Source organism: Moschus berezovskii, chromosome 1 (assembly GCF_049115385.1).
Source record: "Moschus berezovskii isolate FMDL1 chromosome 1, NW_MosBer_1.0, whole genome shotgun sequence".
In the NCBI taxonomy this organism is placed as follows: Eukaryota; Metazoa; Chordata; class Mammalia; order Artiodactyla; family Moschidae; genus Moschus; species Moschus berezovskii.
In genome coordinates, this window is record NC_142460.1 from 97,814,804 (window position 1) to 97,833,992 (window position 19,189).

Consider the following 19,189-nt stretch of genomic DNA (forward strand, 5'->3'; position numbering starts at 1 on the left):
GTTCCTTAAAAACAATGGCTATGTTTTATTCATATCTGTGTTCTCAGATGCCTTTCATGGTTGAAAGGGTTATTTAGCAAGAGTCAATAAGAATGTTTATTAACAAAATAAGGAAGCTGAATAAAATAATGAATAAAGTCCTCTCTGCAAATAGCAGAACAGAAAAACCCTTCCTCAGAGGTGGCAAAAGTAATAGGCTCTCATGTTTATTTAAATAAGACAAATAAAGTAAATAGAAGGGTCCCGTCACTTCTTGCTTTACTCCTTCCTCCTCAAAACAATTTTGTAGTTAAGTCTACCACTACAGATTGAAGTATAGGAACCTCTCTCAAAGAGGAGATGTATTCTGTGAGCTTTCAAAACATTAAAAAAGAAGTTTAAAAAGTCATTATGATGGAAGAGACCTTAGACATGGTCTCTCTATTTAGGAGGAGAGGGAGAAATAATTTTGGTCAGACACTGAAGTTATGAAGAGAACGCAGGGTACAATTCAGAACTTTTCAAAAGATTCTGCCTCTATATAAAAAGCAAGGGGTTCTCAACTTCCCTGGCAGTCTAGTGGTAAGAACTCGGCACTTTTACTGCTATAGCATGGGTTTGAGCCCTCAAGGAACTAAGATCCAACAAGTCAAGTGGCATGCCCCTCCCTGCAAAAGGCAAGGGGTTCAATGAAAATAAGAGCAACAAACGTTACTAGGAAATAGTAAAGGAACCCAGTAGACTTCAGAAAGTTCTGTGACATCCAGTATTTTGCTAGATTTCCCCCAAAACCACATGAGGCAGAGGAGACAGAGATCATTTCCCCAGTGTAGAGTTAAGGAAAAGTGAGACAGAGCTGGACCAAATGGCTCAAAACCATCAGTGAAAAGTGTTAAGTCCTACCAGAAACTGCATGTCCCAAAACCTAGAAAGGAATTCTAACAACAAAGCCAACTTTTTTTTAATCAAAAAAACTATGGGATCATCACTGTAGGATTTATAATCTAATAGTGAAAGGAATCAAAGGGGCAGACAGAAAGTCCTCTTCCCTGAAAACCAATCCTGGCCAATGCTCTCCCACTCCCCAAGTCCTCACAGGTCTTTATAGCGCTTCTGCAGCTGAGCCTGGGCTTTCAGATCTTCCTCTTGAAGCTGCTTAGCCACCTGCAGATCATGCTGGACCAAACGGTTCCGCTGAACATTCGATGCCAAATGATGCTCAACTGGACAGGAAGATTGGAGAGAGGAATTACAATGCTTTGGCTTATTCATAATAAACTTTTAAGAATAAACTTAAGAAGAGCCTTTCTTTTTTTTTTTTTTTAGTAATTAATTTTTTATTGGAGGCAAATTATTTTACAATATTATATTGGTTGGTGGAAATGATGGCTGTGAGGTTCTTTTTAATTGAAAGGCTCTTCTCTAGATGTTAAAGAAGAGAGCCATCATTTCCACATATACTCTCAGTAATGATGCATATATGCAGCATTGGAGTTGGCATTCTCATCTTTTCATTAAGGAAAAGAGAGAATCAGAAAGGTTAAGTTATGTGTGTTTGGTCAGCAGTGGCAATGCCTAAACTTCTATTCAAACCATCTAAAGCCAGGGCTGGTGCTCCCCCTGCTCCACAAGTTGCCACTTCATTTAAAAGCTACGTTTTTCCACACTTCATTTTTATACTGACACACAAATTACAAGTTCACATATATGTACTTTTGTACAACACTTTTACTTTTCATAATTACATACATAAATATTCAGAAAACCCTAAAATCTAGATACCACTAGGTTTCTTTACCAATTTGTATCTTTACCAATCTAGGTAAAGGTATTTAGACCCCTATTCTTATGCCAACCTTCTACATACTCCTGATCCCCACATAACCACTGTATCTCTCTTACAGCATTAAAGCAAAGAAAATGGCTCAAGTCCCTCTTTTCCTCCGATACACCCAAGGGTCTTCTCATCCCCAGTAGTTGTCTCACTTTAAAACACTGAGAAGTGCATTCTTCACCGAGGTGTCACCTGCCTAGACAGATCCCTTGGGATGATGGGTGGTGTAGCCTGATGACTCTATCTTCTCCCCGCCTCACCCTAAGAAATCTGCCTCAAGGCTACCACTAAAAAGGAAAACTGGAGGAGCTTGCAGGGGGCTATTACTCACTCTCTTGTTCCTGCAGGCTGTGGGCCAAGGTGTGGTCCTCCAGGACAGCAAAATCTCGGCACACTGCAGAGGATGAGGGAGAAGGTCAGACAGGAAAGCTCATTAGTAGCACTTCAACATAAAAAGAAAAAGACTTTGTTCAGGACTTCAAAGAATCCATTCTAATACTTCAGGATGATCAACTTTATAACTGGCAATGTACAAAAGAGTAATTAGTTGGTATAAAGTCTTCATTCACACAAACCCAGATAGTATCTGCTCAATGCCCAGTACAGGTGTACAACAAAGTAACAAAATAATGGTGAGATCCTGGCCTAAGGATAAGGTCCAGAAATTCTAATCCATGTCTACAAAGGGAGGGCAAGTACTGCTGTGACAGTAAAAGAGCTAAGAATGTTTTACATACTGCAGCTGAGAAAAATCTGAGTTTTTGCATGGTCAGAAGGATTAAAGGAAATCTGGCCTATGCCTCAGTGATCCCAGGTGGCGCAGTGATAAAGAACCCGTCTGCCAGTGCAGAAGATGCAAGAGAGGAAAGTTTGATCCCTGGATCAGGAAGATCCCTTGAAGCAGGAAATGGCAACCCACTCCAGTATTCTTGCCTGGAAATCCCCTGGACAGAGAAGCCTGGTGGGCTACATACAACCCATGGGATCGCAAACAGTCAGACATGACAGAACAACTGAACGTGAGCGCACACACACACACACACACACACACACAGAGCTTATGCCTCAGCCATCTGGGGTTCAGCAGATCCTCTCCCAAACACACACACACACACACACACACACAGCTTATGCCTCAGACACACACACACAGCTTATGCCTCAGACACACACACACACAGCTTATGCCTCAGACACACACACACACACACAGCTTATGCCTCAGCCATCACACACACACACACACACAGAGCTTATGCCTCAGCCATCACACACACACACACACACAGAGCTTATGCCTCAGACACACACACACACAAACACAGCTTATGCCTCAGCCATCACACACACACACACACAGCTTATGTCTCAGCCATCACACACACACACATAGCTTATGCCTCAGCCATCACACACACACACATAGCTTATGCCTCAGCCATCACACACACACACACACACAGAGCTTATGCCTCAGACACACACACACACAAACACAGCTTATGCCTCAGCCATCTGGGGTTCAGCAGATCCTCTCCCAGAGACTTACGTTTATCCTGATCCTCTCAGGGAAAAACACACCTTTATTAGCCCCTCAGGCAAGAGCAGATCTCTACTTAAATTGTAGTCACATTCAGTGGGTCTACACTCACACACATGAATTAGAACTGGTTCTCTGCTGCTGCTGCTAAGTCGCTTCAGTCATGCCCGACCCTGTGAGACCCCATAGATGACAGCCCACCAGGCTCCCCCGTCCCTGGGATTCTCAAGGCAAGAACGCTGGAGTGGGTTGCCATTTCCTTCTCCAGTGCATGAATGTGAAAGTGAAGTCACTCAGTCGTGTCCGACGCTTTGCGACCCCATGGGCTGCAGTCCACCCGGCTTCTCCGTCCATGGGATTTTCCAGGCAAGAGTACTGGAGTGGGGTGCCATTGCCTTCTCCGAGAACTGGTTCTCTAGGTTTATCTAAATGTAGAGCTACCTAAAAAGAATCCACAAACCAAAAGACAGTAGGAACCTTAGAACTAAGCATCTACTGCCTCCACCTGGACAGCCACACAGAGTATTTCCTGGACTATTTTTTTAGACAACAATAGGAAGAGATGGTCTTAAAGTTTCATTCCACTCAAACTGTAATTTAAACTGTTTCTTAAAGCAAACATACACACAAAGTCTTCTTGTCATGAAAAATACTGTTCTGTTTAAGGACATGTGGCTTAGGTGATATATCTTTACTCTATTCTAAACATGTACCTCACATTAAAGAGCAAAGTTCCCAAAGCCTCAGAAGCCTGCCATGTGTAGAACTCAGAAACCTCTCCTCCAGGGCTTTTACCAGAGTTTACAGATTTTTTCCTGCAGCTCTGGTTTTGTGTGTGAGGACATTTAATTAAAACATAATGCAGAAATATTCCCTTGCCATTCGTAGCACTTATGAACGTTCACATACACATTCACACAGCCCTGTCCCTCGCTGAGACATAATGAAACAAAAAAGCAGGCAGACCTTGGAGACATCAGTCAGTTCAGTCGCTCAGTCATGTCCGACTCTCCGCGAGCCCATGAATCACAGCACGCCAGGCCTCCCTGTCCATCACCAACTCCCGGAGTTCACCCAAACTCATGTCCACAGATTCGGTGATGCCATCCAGCCATCTCATTCTCTGTCGTCCCCGTCTACTCCAGCCCCCAAACTTTCCCAGCATCAGAGTCTTTTCCAGTGAGTAAACTCGTCGCATGAGGTGGCCAAAGTATTGCAGTTTCAGATTTAGCATCAGTCCTTCCAATGAACACCCAGGATTGATCTCCTTTAGAATGGACTGGTTGGATCTATTTGCAGTACAAGGGACTCTCAAAGAGTCTTCTCCAACACCACAGTTCAAAAGCATCAATTCTTCGGCGATCAGCTTTCTTCACAGTCCAACTGTCACATCCATACATGACCACTGGAAAGACCATAGCCTTGACTAGACGGACCTTTGTTGGCAAAGTAATGTCTCTGCTTTTAATATACTATCAAGGTTGGTCATAACTTTCCTTCCAAGGAGTAAGTGTCTTTTAATTTCATGGCTGCAATCAGCATCTGCAGTGATTTTGGAGCCCAAAAAAATAAAGTCTGACACTGTTTCCACTGTTTCCCGATTTATTTCCCATGAAGTGATGGGACCAGATGCCATGATCTTTGTTTTCTGAATGTTGAGCTTCAAGCCAAACTTTTCACTCTCCTCTTTCACGTTCATCAAGAGGCTTTTGAGTTCCTCTTCACTTTCTGCCATAAGGGTGGTGTCATCTGCATATATGAGGTTATTGATATTTCTCCCAGAAATCTTGATTCCAGCTTGTGCTTCTTGCAGCCCAGCGTTCCTCATGATGTCCTCTGCATAGAAGTCAAATAAGCAAGGTGACAATATACAACCTTGACGGACTCCTTTTCCTATTTGGAACCAGTCTGTAATTCCATGTACAGTTCTGATTGTTGCTTCCTGACCTGCATACAGGTTTCTCAAGAGGCAGGTCAGGTGGTCTGGGATTCCCATCTCTTTCAGAATGTTCCACAGTTTATTGTGATCCACATATTCAAAGGCTTTGGCATAGTCAATGAAGCAGAAATAGATGTTTTTCTGAAACTCTCTTGCTTTCTCCATGATCCAGCGGATTGGCAATTTGATCTCTGGTTCCTCTGCCTTTTCTAAAACCTGCTTGAACATCTGGGAGTTCACGGTTCACATATTGCTGAAGCCTGGCTTGGAGAATTTTGAGCATGACTTTACTAGCGTGTGAGATGAGTGCAATTGTGCGGTAGTTTGAGCATTCTTTGGCATTGCCTTTCTTTGGGATTGGAATGAAGACTGACCTTTTCCAGTCCTGAGGCCACTGCTGAGTTTTCCAAATTTGCTGACATATTGAGTGCAGCACTTTCAGAGCATCATCTTTCAAGGTTTGAAACAGCTCAACTGGAATTCCATCACCTCCACTAGCTTTGTTCATAGTGATGCTTTCTAAGGCCCACTTGACTTCACATTCCAAGATGTCTGGCTCTAGGTGAGTGATCACGTTATCGTGACTATCTTGGCCCCAGCGGCGCAGACACGAGAGACGCCAGCCCCAGCGCACCCGACCACGCAAAGAGGCGCAGCCGTGAGGAGCTAACCCACGCCTGAGGCCAGGGCCGGCGGCCGAGAGGAGCTACCCCACGTCCAATAGGCGGTCGCTTCGTGGGCGCAGGAGGGCCGAGAGGAGCTACTCCACGTTCAAGGTCAGGAGGGGCGGCCTTGAGGAGATACCCCTCTCCAAGGTATGGTGCAGGGGCTACATTTTCTTGGAGCAGCTGTGAAGAGATATCCCACGCCCAAGGTAAGAGAAACCCAAATAAGACGGTAGGTATTGTGAGGGGGCATCAGAGGGCAGACACACTGGAGACATGAGATTACTCTAAAAAGGCTTTATGATGGAAAATCATTTCTGTCTCAAAATCATATTAAACCAAATATGACCTGCTGACACCTCGCTCAAACGCAACCTCAAAACCAGCAATTTCAACAGAAAGTCCTATTCTTTCACACCAGATATATTCTCATAAAATTTTAATAACTGAGGCCCAAGTCAAAGTTCTCCCATATGTCACAGAATGAACCTACGTTTAAGAAGAGCTAGTTAAACCTTCTGTTTAATAGGTGAGGAAAATGAGGCCCACAAGGAAGAAAGGACTTACTAAGGGTTTATACACAGACTGTTGGTGGCAGGGTTGGAAGTCAGTTTTGGGGCAAGCAAGAATTCCTTCTGATCTTGACTCCATGACCGCCCTCCTGGACTCATGGTAGACCACAGTCAGGACAGACTGAAAGGACATACTCTACAAGGACTAACATGCTTTCTCTAAAACACCTAGCTATTAATAATTAACATCAGTTAATTAAATGGCTAGACATGCATGGATTTAGTTCATAGAAAACAAATATTCAGAATGAGTTAGCCAAAAGTGAATGCAATCAAATCTCTTGCAGAAGAACACTATTTTAATGAGTGTTCAGTTGCTCAGTCATGTCAGACTCTTTATGACCCCATGGACTGTAGCCCACTAGGCTCCTCTGTCCATGGGTTTTCCAGACAAGAATACTGGAGTGGATTGCCATTTCCTCCTCCAGGGGATCTTCTTGAGCCAGGGACTGAACCCACAGCTCCTGTGTCTACTGCCCTGCAGGTAGCTTCTTTACCGCTGAGTCACACTGCCTTACTATCTGAAGCACATTTATTAAACTACAAAAGGTTTTCTGATTTGCAAACTAAAGGCAGTGTTAATTTTAGACTAAGACAATCTTTTAGATTAATCTTAAAGTAATGTTTTTCAAACCATAGATGGCAACCTACTATTAGATTATAAAAGCAATTTATTGAGTCTGGGACAAGCATTTCAGAATGAACAACCTGGAAAATAGAGTATATCACACACAGTAGAGCAAACTATGGTTTGAAGAAATTTTTTTCAGCTTTACATACACATACATGTGATGTGACATGCATTAGGTCACAATGTAAAAAATTATCATTCTGCAATTACATTCAAAAAAGTTTAAAAGCCACTTCAATTTGTTATTAAGGCAAAAAGTTATGTCAAAAATAGATATTTTCTATGCATTTAATATTATGCTGAATAAAATAAAAAGTATAAAATTAGTGCAGTTTTCCATGTGGATAACCATGTGAAGAAGTCAGCATGGCATTAAAAATATGCTTATAGACACATATACCTGTAGCAAAAATGTAAGTTTTTAATATTTGGTTTTCATGACCAAGAAAATCACGATGGCATGATCACTTACCTAGAGCCAGACATCTTGAAATGTGAAGTCAAGTGGGCCTTAGAAAGCATCACTACGAACAAAGCTAGTGGAGGTGATGGAATTCCAGTTGAGCTACTTCAAATCCTGAAAGATGATGCCCTGAAAGTGCTGCACTCAATATGCCAGCAAATTTGGCACTCAGCAGTGGCCACAGGACTGGAAAAGGTCAGTCTTCATTCCAATCCCAAAAAAAGGCAATGCCAAAGAATGCTCAAACTACCACACAATTGTACTCATCTCACACGCTAGTAAAGTCATGCTCAAAATTCTCCAAGCCAGGCTTCAGCAATATGTGAACCATGAACTTCCAGATGTTCAAGCTGGTTTTAGAAAAGGCAGAGGAACCAGAGATCAAATTGCCAATCCGCTGGATCATGGAGAAAGCAAGAGAGCTCCAGAACAACATCTATTTCTGCTTCATTGACTATGCCAAAGCCTTTGAATATGTGGATCACAATAAACTGTGGAAAATTCTGAAAGAGATGGGACTACCAGACCACCTGACCTGCCTCCTGAGAAACCTGTATGCAGGTTAGGAAGCACCAGTTAGTACTGGACATGGAACATCAGACTGGTTCCAAATAGGAAAAGGAGTCCGTCAAGGTTGTATATTGTCACCCTGCTTATTTAACTTCTATGCAGAGGACATCATGAGGAACGCTGGGCTGCAAGAAGCACAAGCTGGAATCAAGATTGCCGGGAGAAATATCAAAAACCTCAGATATGCAGATGACACCACCCTTATGGCAGAAAGTGAAGAGGAACTCAAAAGCCTCTTGATGAACGTGAAAGAGGAGAGTGAAAAGGTTGGCTTGAAGCTCAACATTCAGAAAACAAAGATCATGGCATCTGGTCCCATCACTTCATGGGAAATAGATGGAGAAACAGTGGAAACAGTGTCAGACTTCATTTTTTTGGGCTCCAAAGTCACTGCAGATGCTGACTGCAGCCATGAAATTAAAAGACGATTACTCCTTGGAAGGAAAGTTATGACCAACCTAGATAGCATATTAAAAGCAGAGACATTACTTTGCCAACAAAGGTCCGTCTAGTCAAGGCTATGGTTTTTCCAGTGGTCATGTATGGATGTGAGAGTTGGACTGTGAAGAAAGCTGATCGCCGAAGAATTGATGCTTTTCAACTGTGGTGTTGGAGAAGACTCTTGTGAGTCCCTTGGACTGCAAGGAGATCCAACCAGTCCATTCTAAAAGAGATCAGTCCTGGGTGTTCATTGGAAGGACTGATGCTAAAGCTGAAACTCCAATACTTTGGCCACCTCATGCAACGAGTTGACTCACTGGAAAAGACTCTGATGCTGGGAGGGACTGGGGGCAGGAGGAGAAGGAGATGACAGAGAATGAGATGGCTGGATGGCATCACCGACTCTGTGGACATGAGTTTGAGTGAACCCCGGGAGTTGGTGATGGACAGGGAGGCCTAGCGTGCTGTGATTCATGGGGTCGCAAAGAGTTGGACACGACAGAGTAAACTGAACTGGACTGAGTAATATAACTGAATTGAGAACAGTGGTAACCCCTAGTGACACAAGTGCGTGAGCAAGTGTGCCTTTACCACATACCCTGTTCCACTGCTTTACAAACAGAGAAGACTGAAGCAAATAAGGCAAAATATTAACATCTATTATATTCAGATGGTAAGTTCCTGGTTTTTTTATGGTATATTTTATATATATTTATTTTCTATGTTTTCTATACTTTTTGTAATGTTTTATATATATTACACTTAAATTCTACAACTAGAATTGTTAATATAAAAACAATATAAAAACTTATAAAATTCACATCTTTTATTTCAGTAGCAGCAAACAATATTAAACCATAAACATGATGACATATCTGACATCATAATAAGCCAAGGAATTTATGAACTTATGATTACCTTAATAATGACTCCTATCAATCATTTCTTAATATTTAAATAGCAAGGCTGCAATATATTCAATTGTTATTTGACCCTCAATCTTATTACAGTAGAGGCTGAACTGGTACCCACAAAATATGGGTACAGCCTGAGCTAGAAAAGAACCTAGAAGTTCTTCCATGACTACAAAGATGTACACAGATCTCTACCTGCATGAGGCTATACTGCAATACAGAGAGTTAGCCTCTAAGGTTTTCTAAAAACTTCCAAATCATCATCTCATTTATACAGAAATATTACTTGCTTAATCCATAATTTCTTATACATCCTCCCTAGTCTCTTTCAAAATCAGCCTCTGCATTCTTTGCATTGCTACTCTAATGCAAGATGGGGAAGTCACACAACCAGCCACTTTTGTAAATCAGTAACCAGGCTGGGAATTACAGAAAACACTTCTCAGTCAGGACAAGTTCAGACAGGATCTTTGCTCCTCCTCTAATCTACTTTGAAGCAAACAGCTAGAAACTGTCCTGAGAATCAAGAGCATCAACTTATCTGATTGTTTCCCTGCAGGCACATTTAAGAGGAACCCCTGGACCCTGGGCTTTTACCCTCCCTCTTCTCAAACTTTTCCCTCCCATGTTCATTCTCATTTACCCTAATCTCAGGCTATCTTTTTGCCAAGAATAGCCCAACCACATCATTCTCCATTCTCATCCAACCCTGCAGTCTCTACCTATCCCACCCAATTAGTGATGGATGTAGCAAAAAGTAAGACTTCAGGAGATGGAGATGCTCATTAATAGAAAAAAAGGAAGAAAAACTGGTTAAAAAAAGTCAGAGTTCCATAGACAAAGGATGAAAACGATATGTTATGAATAGCAAGAATTAGGCTCTGTTTTTGATGACAGCAAAAACAACTTGCATAGAAGCTTGCAAAATTATCCAGACATTCAAATAAAAACTAGAAACTTCTTCCTTTCCCATGAAAAGAACAGAGTTTTAGTGATTTTTAAAATTCAGATATGTACATATATACAGTGGAACAGTTTACATAAAAGCAAGCAAGTCTCATAAATGGGAAGTAAGATTTATAGATCTCCCACCTATTTTCCTCGAAGAGAAAGAGGATTCTCACTCATCTGTGGATCCCCTTAAATAAATACATAGTACAGTATTCACCGAGTTAACAGTTATTCAACAAACATTTGCTGAATTCCATTATTAGAAGGGTTGAGTCATTTACAAGTCATCAAGGAGGTGGAATTGACAGGTTAACAGACAAAACAATAAATTTGATAAAGGCTATAAAGACCTATAGGAGAAAGGGATGGCAACCCACTCCAGTATTCTTGCCTGGAGAATCCCATGGACAGAGGAGCTTGGTGGGCTGCAGTCCAAGGGATCACAAAGAGTCAAACATGACTAAGTGATGCAAACACACATAAAAACCTATAGAAAATTCTTTGGAGGCAGAAAAATGGAGCAGTTATGCTTGTTATGAAGAGAGGTGAGGGGAAGGGACAGGTGCAAGGAGTTGGGGTGACCTGCAGAGCTGTATGAGGAAACCTTAAAGTAGCTAACATACAAAGCCAATGTCAAAGAAAGGTTTAAGCGGTAAGCATTCTTAGCAGAGGGACCATTTAACTATACAAACTAAAAGAGGAGTAAAGAAGTCATCCCCCTTTGTCATTTTTTTACCCACACTGCAAACATTCTGAAAATACAACTGCTATGACTCAAACTTAACAAGCTTCCTCCCACATAAAAATGCCTAGATTAGTAAGACATTCACTAGAAACTGTATCTTCCAACTATGTCTGTATTACCTTTTATGTTCTGGTATAATTTTATGAATTATTCTGTTTTAGTGTAAATGCTATTAGTAGCAGATGGAATATATACTCAATACTGAGAACTGGGTTTAGGCTTGCTTTCCTTTTTTCTGTACACATGGAAACACATTCTATACATGGGGAAGATGTTTTGTCTTGAAAAGTTTGGTAATAACAGTCAACTACAATTGACATTGATTCAGTACTTTAGAAATTACAATGCACTTTCACACTTACTTCTCCTCACCTTCTGAAGACAGAGGTTTTGTCAGTATCCTCACTTTATTTATGAGGAAACTAAGACTCAGAGAAATAAAGAGAAATAAATTGACCAAAATAACACAATAAATGAGCAAGTGAATTGGAAACCAAACTGAACTATTCTCACCTCAAATACTTCTGTTCAAAGAACTCATAGAAGAAATGGGTCTATATTTAAGTATGTCAGAAAAGAGTGGTATTATTAAATACTAATATGATAAGACAAATATGAATTAGGTTCTTTGAAATTGAGGACAAAATAAAATTCAGGTCAGAAGGTGGATTCCAAGTCTTAAAATAGACCAATAAAAATGGGACATAGTTTACTTTATCTCACTGTCTTCCAAGAATAAGCCACTGGCAATCACAGTTGGCCTATGTTCACTTTTGAAAAGCAAGGACAAAAAAAAAAAATTCCTGTCATTTGTACAGTGCTTCATAGATGACCTATAAGAAAAACCCTAGGCAGTAACTGCAGTGGGAAATTCCAAGGAAAATCTCCCTTTGGGATCTAACCACTTTCCCCCATCTCCATCCAAAAATCAATGGCTATCCTTTCCTTTGGTAAGATAGTATTAATGAATTCAGACTAATGTGTCTAATAGTTGTTAAAGACAATTTTAACTAAGAAATTATAGCATATGTAAATTGCTAAGTTCTTGTTCATTTCCCTACAAGAGAAATGTCTCTACACTATTAAAGAAGAGTCTCTTCCCTGTATTTAAAGTTTTAATAAAACTGCCTCAGTAGAAGAGAAATGGGATGCAGGTAAACTGTGAACAGATCTCATCCTAATGCCAAATCTTCCATATTCTCAATCCCAGCAAAGATTATGTATAGGTAGTAAGGTGACATCAACATCACCACCACTGAAACCAACTCCAAAACCAACCCCCATCCATCACCACCACCATCAGGTTCTGAGAGATGCTCAGCTTTGTCTCTTAATGGAAACACTCTCCTAACCACTTGCCCCAATTATGAGTCCCCAAATAACCCCAAAATTAGGAGCCTCAAAACATTGTTGAGTCCCTGGGTCACTCTGAGAACTGAAATTTCCCACTTTCAGGTAGAAAGCTGAAAACAACTAGAATAACATCTAAATAATGCTTGAGCAATTGATTTTTTAGGGATAAACGGTAACTGAAACCTTTGGTCCTTCTCTGACTTTTAGTGATTATAATTTCCATCTTGTGGCAATAAACAAAACTGAGGTACTGTATGACAGAGAGAACACAGTGGCACCTAAATTTAGCTGATGTTAACAGCACAGCTGTTCCATTTTAATTTACTTTGTTCCTGGTCAATGGAAGGAAGTGTTACTTTTCTGATCTCAAGTCTCCAAATCCCCTGTTCTTTCCAGTTTACTATGGTTACTCCATCTGTCTGGGAGACAGAGGATCTTTCTCAGCAGAAATCTATAAAATATGGTAATTAAATCAGACCCACCTTCCTGTACTTACTATCCTTGGTATAATTACCCCTACTTACTAAACTACCCACAAAGTACACAGAGATTTCTGCAATTCCCTTGTGAAAGGCAAAGAGTTTCATTCCACATATTGTGCAAATGATCAGGCCATCAAGTATCACTAACCAATGTTTCAACTGTTTGGGGATTTTTATGGTTATTGGTTTTGGTTTGTGTTTTTCTTGATCGGTCAGTGTGGGTGTGAAACACACAGAACAGGAGAGCCATACAAGTCTGAGGGGAATTCACTATATACATGGTGGGGGTAGGGACCCTTTCCTTTCTGCCTGTGGCACCTTTACACTCTCTAAAAAATTCATAATCAACCTTCAGAAAAACCTAATTCAAATGTCACCTCTTTATGAATGCAATCCTACAGGACATACAACCAAAACCCTCACAACTGACACCTTACAAAACCCAGCAGATTTACTTATGCTTTTTTCCCCAACGACTTCATAACATGTAATAAGCATAATACTAGAGGACTAATCATATTTTAAATATATGCATTCATTTGTTTCCCCAGCAAACATTCATGACCCTGAAAGGCAGGAAAAAACCTTCTCATCTTCTTGTCAACATTTATCCCAGTGCCTAGGATAATAATTTTCTGATAAATCCCTATAGAAAGGATGGCTCCTGAGAAAAATGACTAGTGTAAATGATTTACCATGAAATTCTGTATTTTTTGGAGGTATGATCCATCCTGATTCTCCACCAAAACAAAGCTAAGGAGCTTCACATATACCCACACAGCCTTAAGTGACAGTAAAGGGTTTCTGTTCCCAACATCCAGACTTCAGATGTATTATAACGGAAAGGATAATGACCTGACAGACTTCTAGAATACCTAGAAAAGTTGTACACTCAGGAAGGTGTGTTAATTGTTGGTTCCTTTAGATGACAATTAAGCACATCACTCAATAAGGCTCTGAAAGTTGGGATAACATGCCAAGAATCACATAGTTAAATATATGGCACTTTCAGATTAGACCCCAGGGCTCTGAAAAATGTGTATACAGGAGGACACATTTGTTAAACGAAACAACCTGACAGGGTACATAGGATGTACATGGTGTTTTGAAGCAGAACACACTGTGCACTAAAGTGCTGGCATGAATATTCAAAATCTGGAGCTAATCCCCTGAGTTATTTGTTTGAAAAAACTGTCTCATGTCCTCAAAAGTCCTCTACAATTATGCTCAGTCGCTCAGCCGTGTCCAACTCTTTGTGACCCCATGGACTGCAATCTGACAAGCTCCTCTGTCCATGGGATTTTCCAGGCAGGAATACTGGAGCTGCAGGCTGCCAAATAGTCCTGAAGATTAGAAAATGTTAATAAATTAAGTATAAGGTGAATGGAAAACGAGTCAAAATGACAGAGACAAAAAAAAGGAGGCGGGTAGAGAGGTAGTCTTAAGAAGTCTAGTAACAGAAAGATGTTTAAAAGATTAATTACCCTTCCATAAACATTACAGAAAGACAGAAAGCTACCCTTTTTTATAAAAAACTCCACAAAGACCAGAACAGTGTAACTCAAGATTTTCTGCAAAGCTCCATCTGATCTACAAAGTCACCATCTTTGTCAGAAGTCCAAAATGTCTTAGAATATCAAGAGGCTTTAATCCCCTCAAAATAGCACTGAAAACAATAAAGTTCCTGGATGATAGGTTGAGGTTCCCAAGTTTCCTCAAATATTTCTAAATGTCAGTCACTGTTCATAAAAAGGTTATAGAAACCAATTATCAGAAAGAGTGTGAGTAGCTGCCATGTCCAACTTTATCCTGCCCAAATAATCATTTGGATTCCTCCTAAATATTTAACCACTGGAAGCCCACTTCCTTTCCATATAGCTTTCCGACAACTACAAAATTATCTGTGGAAGGACTCTCCTGCTCATCTATAGATATCATTCCCTGGTCCTAGTTTCAGCCTCAGAGCACTCACCTTTTCCTAGAATATATGTAGATGCTTTGTACAAACCACTGGCACTCAGAAGTCTATTATTTTACATACACGATAGATGACTATTCACGTGGCATATTACATGAGCTATGCCCAGGTGAAGGAAGTCCTGATACTCGACAAATAACGGCTGAGCCCAAGGCTGATCTCTGAGCCTCGGTCTAGTATATGCCCATAGTACAGAGCAGGGGGCTTCCCAGATGGCTCAGCGGTAAAGAATCTGCCTGCCAATGCAGGAGATGTGGGTTTGATCCCTGGGTTGGGAAGACCCCCTGGAGTAGGAAATGGCAACCCATTCCAGTATCCTTGCCTGGGAAATTCTACATACAGAGGAGGTTACAGTCCATAGGGTTGCAAAAAGTCACACATGACTGAGCACATAGGTATGCTATAGTGTACATGGACTACAGTTGAAATATCTGGTTTTTAAAGTTAAATTTCACTTAGAAAATACTAGAAAGAGTAAACATCAAAGTCCTAACACTCATTATGTACTGTAGGACTATAATGTAGCTTATTTTTCTTCTAAAACATGTTTACATTTTATTTTCTAATTTATCTATCATGAAATGCAATCTTATTATTCATAATCCCTTTCATAATATTTTATAACATGTCATAATAAAAAGATATATGTTTTTAATCCTATTTAAGCATCTAAACGGTGAAGCAGCAAATATTTACTAGAGGAAAAAATAAGTTGCAGTAGCAATGTTTATTTACTCAATTTAATTATATTAATACTGTTTCCTTAAGATTAGAGAATAAGCTATTTTTTTAAGGAAAAAAGTATGCTAACAAAAACAAAGTCTACGTGAGGCCCCAAATTTGTATCTGATCTTCCTGAGAACCAAAGCAATCAGGAAAATATGAAAAGATGCTCAGTTCTCATTATCAAAAAGGAGAAAAAACACCAGTTCCTGACTGAAGAGAAACGCTTTACTAGCACCAAACATGAAAGCAAGGTCAGTTAACACACTGAAACTTTAGTAGCAAACGTTGTTATATAATAAACTCATATACAGTTTGAGTTTGAGTTTTAAACTTGTGTCTACATATATACAAACATATACACACAGCTTCAATTAAAAGCACAAGCCTGCGCTCAATAAAGAGATGCTGCTGCTGCTGCTGCTGCTGCTGCTAAGTCGCTTCAGTCGTGTCCGACTCTGTGCGACCCCATAGACGGCAGCCGACCAGGCTCTGCCGTCCCTAGGATTCTCCAGGCAAGAACACTGGAGTGGGTTGCCATTTCCTTCTCTAATGTGTGAAAGTGAAGTCACTCAGTCGTGTCCGACTAGTAGCGACCCCATGGACTGCAGCCCACCAGGCTCCTCCATCCATGCGATTTTCTAGGCAAGAGTACTGGAGTGGCTTGCCACTGGCTTCTCCGAAAGAGATGCTAAAAAAGCAGAATAAGTGATTTAATCCAAACATTTAACTCTGATGCAATTTATCAAAATAGGTTCCTGAGTTTCTCCCCGCCCCCCTCAGCCTCCCCCAATTCAAAGTTAAATGAAAACCTCAGTAACCCAAACCACTTGTTTGGCAAGGAGCTATATTATAGCTAACCACAGACACACTAGATTGCAGGCAAGTGGGTTTGAAAATGCTGAGATAATATGTCCTCAAATCAGAAGCACTACTTTAATATCACAAACCATCTACATCATTATCAGAGACCACAGAGTAACTGGGTAGCTTATTGGAAAAGTGAAAATGGCTGAGTCAGAAATTTCCCTATGACAGGGAGAAAGACTGGCGATGAGAGAAATACTGAAAAAAAGGACAGTGAAAACAGGGAGGGAGGTAGCAGGGTGAAAACACAGCAAATTTTACTTATCCTGGTAGAACTGTTGGACATAGGGAAGACTTTCCATTAAGAAATATCTGACTCAAGTTATCATAAGTGATTAAAAAAAATATATATCCACAAGGTACCTCACAAGCTTCCTGGGCTACAGGCATAAACTTTATGGAATGGTGCTCTGAAGCCAAACCTTTCTGTGTTGGCAGTAACAAAATTAAAAAGTTACCCACGAAAAGTTACAACTCTCCAAACCCCAAGTCAGGAGGCGTTCAGATGGCCCAGCATCAGATGAAACAGGTATTAGAAAAGATTTCCTTAAACTGAACCAATTCTGTATTCTATCCATCCATTATTCTATCCACTAGGGTCAGAAAAAAAATTGTTTTCACATTGTTTATGGCAGCTATTAGTCACATATAGCTATCTATTTAAATTGACTAAAATTAAATTATAAAAATCCAATTCCTCAGTCTCACTAGCCACACTTCCAGTGCTAAATAGACATACAGGACTGGTGCTTACCATTTTGGACAGTGAGAAATACAGAGTACTTACACCACCATGGAAGATTTGTTGGATAACACTGCTCTGAACAATAATCACAGTATAATAGAAAGGACAGGATCAGTTTAGACAACCAGACCACTCAGCAGCTTTTAAAACCATTTTACTCATGTGTGAGTGTATGTGTGTGTGTGTGTGTATGCAAGAGCAAGAGAGAGAGCATGCATGCTTATGTTTTAACCAACAGATGTAACTCACTTTGCCAATATGGACAATCAACAATCCTAAATATATTTCTAGTCTTGTAGTAGCTACTGATTTAATTTCAAAGTGTTTTATGCTTTTTTTCCTCAGCCTTAATGTGATCGTAGCTTTGCTAAACTCAGCCGCATGAAAAGAAAAAGAGATTTTCTACTTTTATCAAGCAATCACTACACAGATATAGTCACAGAAACAAAGTGAACAGATATCCTCTTGGAGAGGAAAGTTAATTCAATACCGTTACAGTAGTTAGATTCTGTGAAATACAACCGCTACTGACAAACCTGGCAGATCTCTAATTCCTACTGATCATTCATCGAAGAATTCTGAATTTTCATTAGCAAAAAAACGCATTTGTGAATTTCAACTGTCTTATAAAATTAAATTAATCATAACCAGAGAAGACTTCTCCTAAATTTACTGTCTTTGGTGGCTTTCTTAAAGAACAACTACATTTTACATGGGTGCTTTACTTCAGAACAATTCAGGAAAATATGAATTTACACAGCAGCTAATTACTGTGTACATTACATAAAAATGATTAAAAAGGACACACTCCTGCTTTAAAATCATTCAGCTGATTTCCAAATAGATTTATCAAATTTCATATTTAAACATAAAAAAGATGACTATCAAATTACCCTTAGGAAAATATGAATCTCTTAAACAGTGTTTTCTGTAGTAAACTGCATAGAGTCCTGGTAAGGAGCTATTCAGTGAATACCTACTGCATACACATGCACTTTAACCAACACTATGCTTACTTAGATTCTAATCCTAGCTCTAACACTCAACAGGTGAATAATCTCAAATAAATTAATATCACTTACATTTGCTCACTTGTAATATGAGTAATAATAACCATTATAGTACTTAAGAATCAGAGGAAATTTGCATTTTTTCCATTTTTTTAATTGGTGGAAAATTGCCTTACAATGTTGTGTGGGTTTCTTTAAAAAAAAGTACTCACAAATTATTCCAACAGAGATAAAATCTTTTATGTAGAAAACAACAGATCACTGATAACCACAGGTGTGTTCAAAAGGGTAAAACACCCCTAGATAAGCAGTGGCAGACAATTTTTTCAAAGCAATTTTCCACTATGAATATCCTCGTAGAAAAAAATTAGTTCTTTAATTTTTACTCCACGTATCCCTAAAGAAACTACAATGTTCTGTTCCTCTATTTGAGGCACTTTTCCTGGCACTTAAGCCCTCAAATGGTTTGGCAGGCCTCAAATGGTTTGGTTTCTCTGTTTGCCTTAGCCTAGAAAGAAAAGCCACCCATCTCCTTAAACCTCTGTAGGATAAACCCAGTCATGCCCATTAAAACCCAAAAGATCACACCAATCCAACTTAAGTACAAGTTTATACCAAGGGAAGAAAAACCATTTTGCCTTTATTGGCTTCATATGACAAGTTTCCTTAAGTACTAGCTACTGCAAGTTTTATTTATCCTTGAGTCAGACATTTCCACTTTCAACTTTTCTGCAAGCAGATACATTAGCTAGCACTTTCATGTTAGGATTAGTAAATTCATTTCAGC

General features: G+C 39.9%; 1 protein-coding gene across 1 annotated transcript in view; it reads right to left on the minus strand.

Moving 5' to 3' along the window:
- The window catches only part of CCDC50 (coiled-coil domain containing 50), an 82,679-nt gene that overhangs the window by 42,956 nt on the left and 20,534 nt on the right, over window positions 1–19,189 (minus strand). Inside the window, exons 2-3 of the mRNA XM_055407892.2 lie at window positions 2,145–2,207; window positions 1,076–1,202 (exon numbers count right to left, since the gene is read on the minus strand). Of these exons, the coding sequence (XP_055263867.2) occupies window positions 1,076–1,202; window positions 2,145–2,207 (190 nt within the window). The remainder of the gene's footprint in view (window positions 1–1,075; window positions 1,203–2,144; window positions 2,208–19,189) is intronic.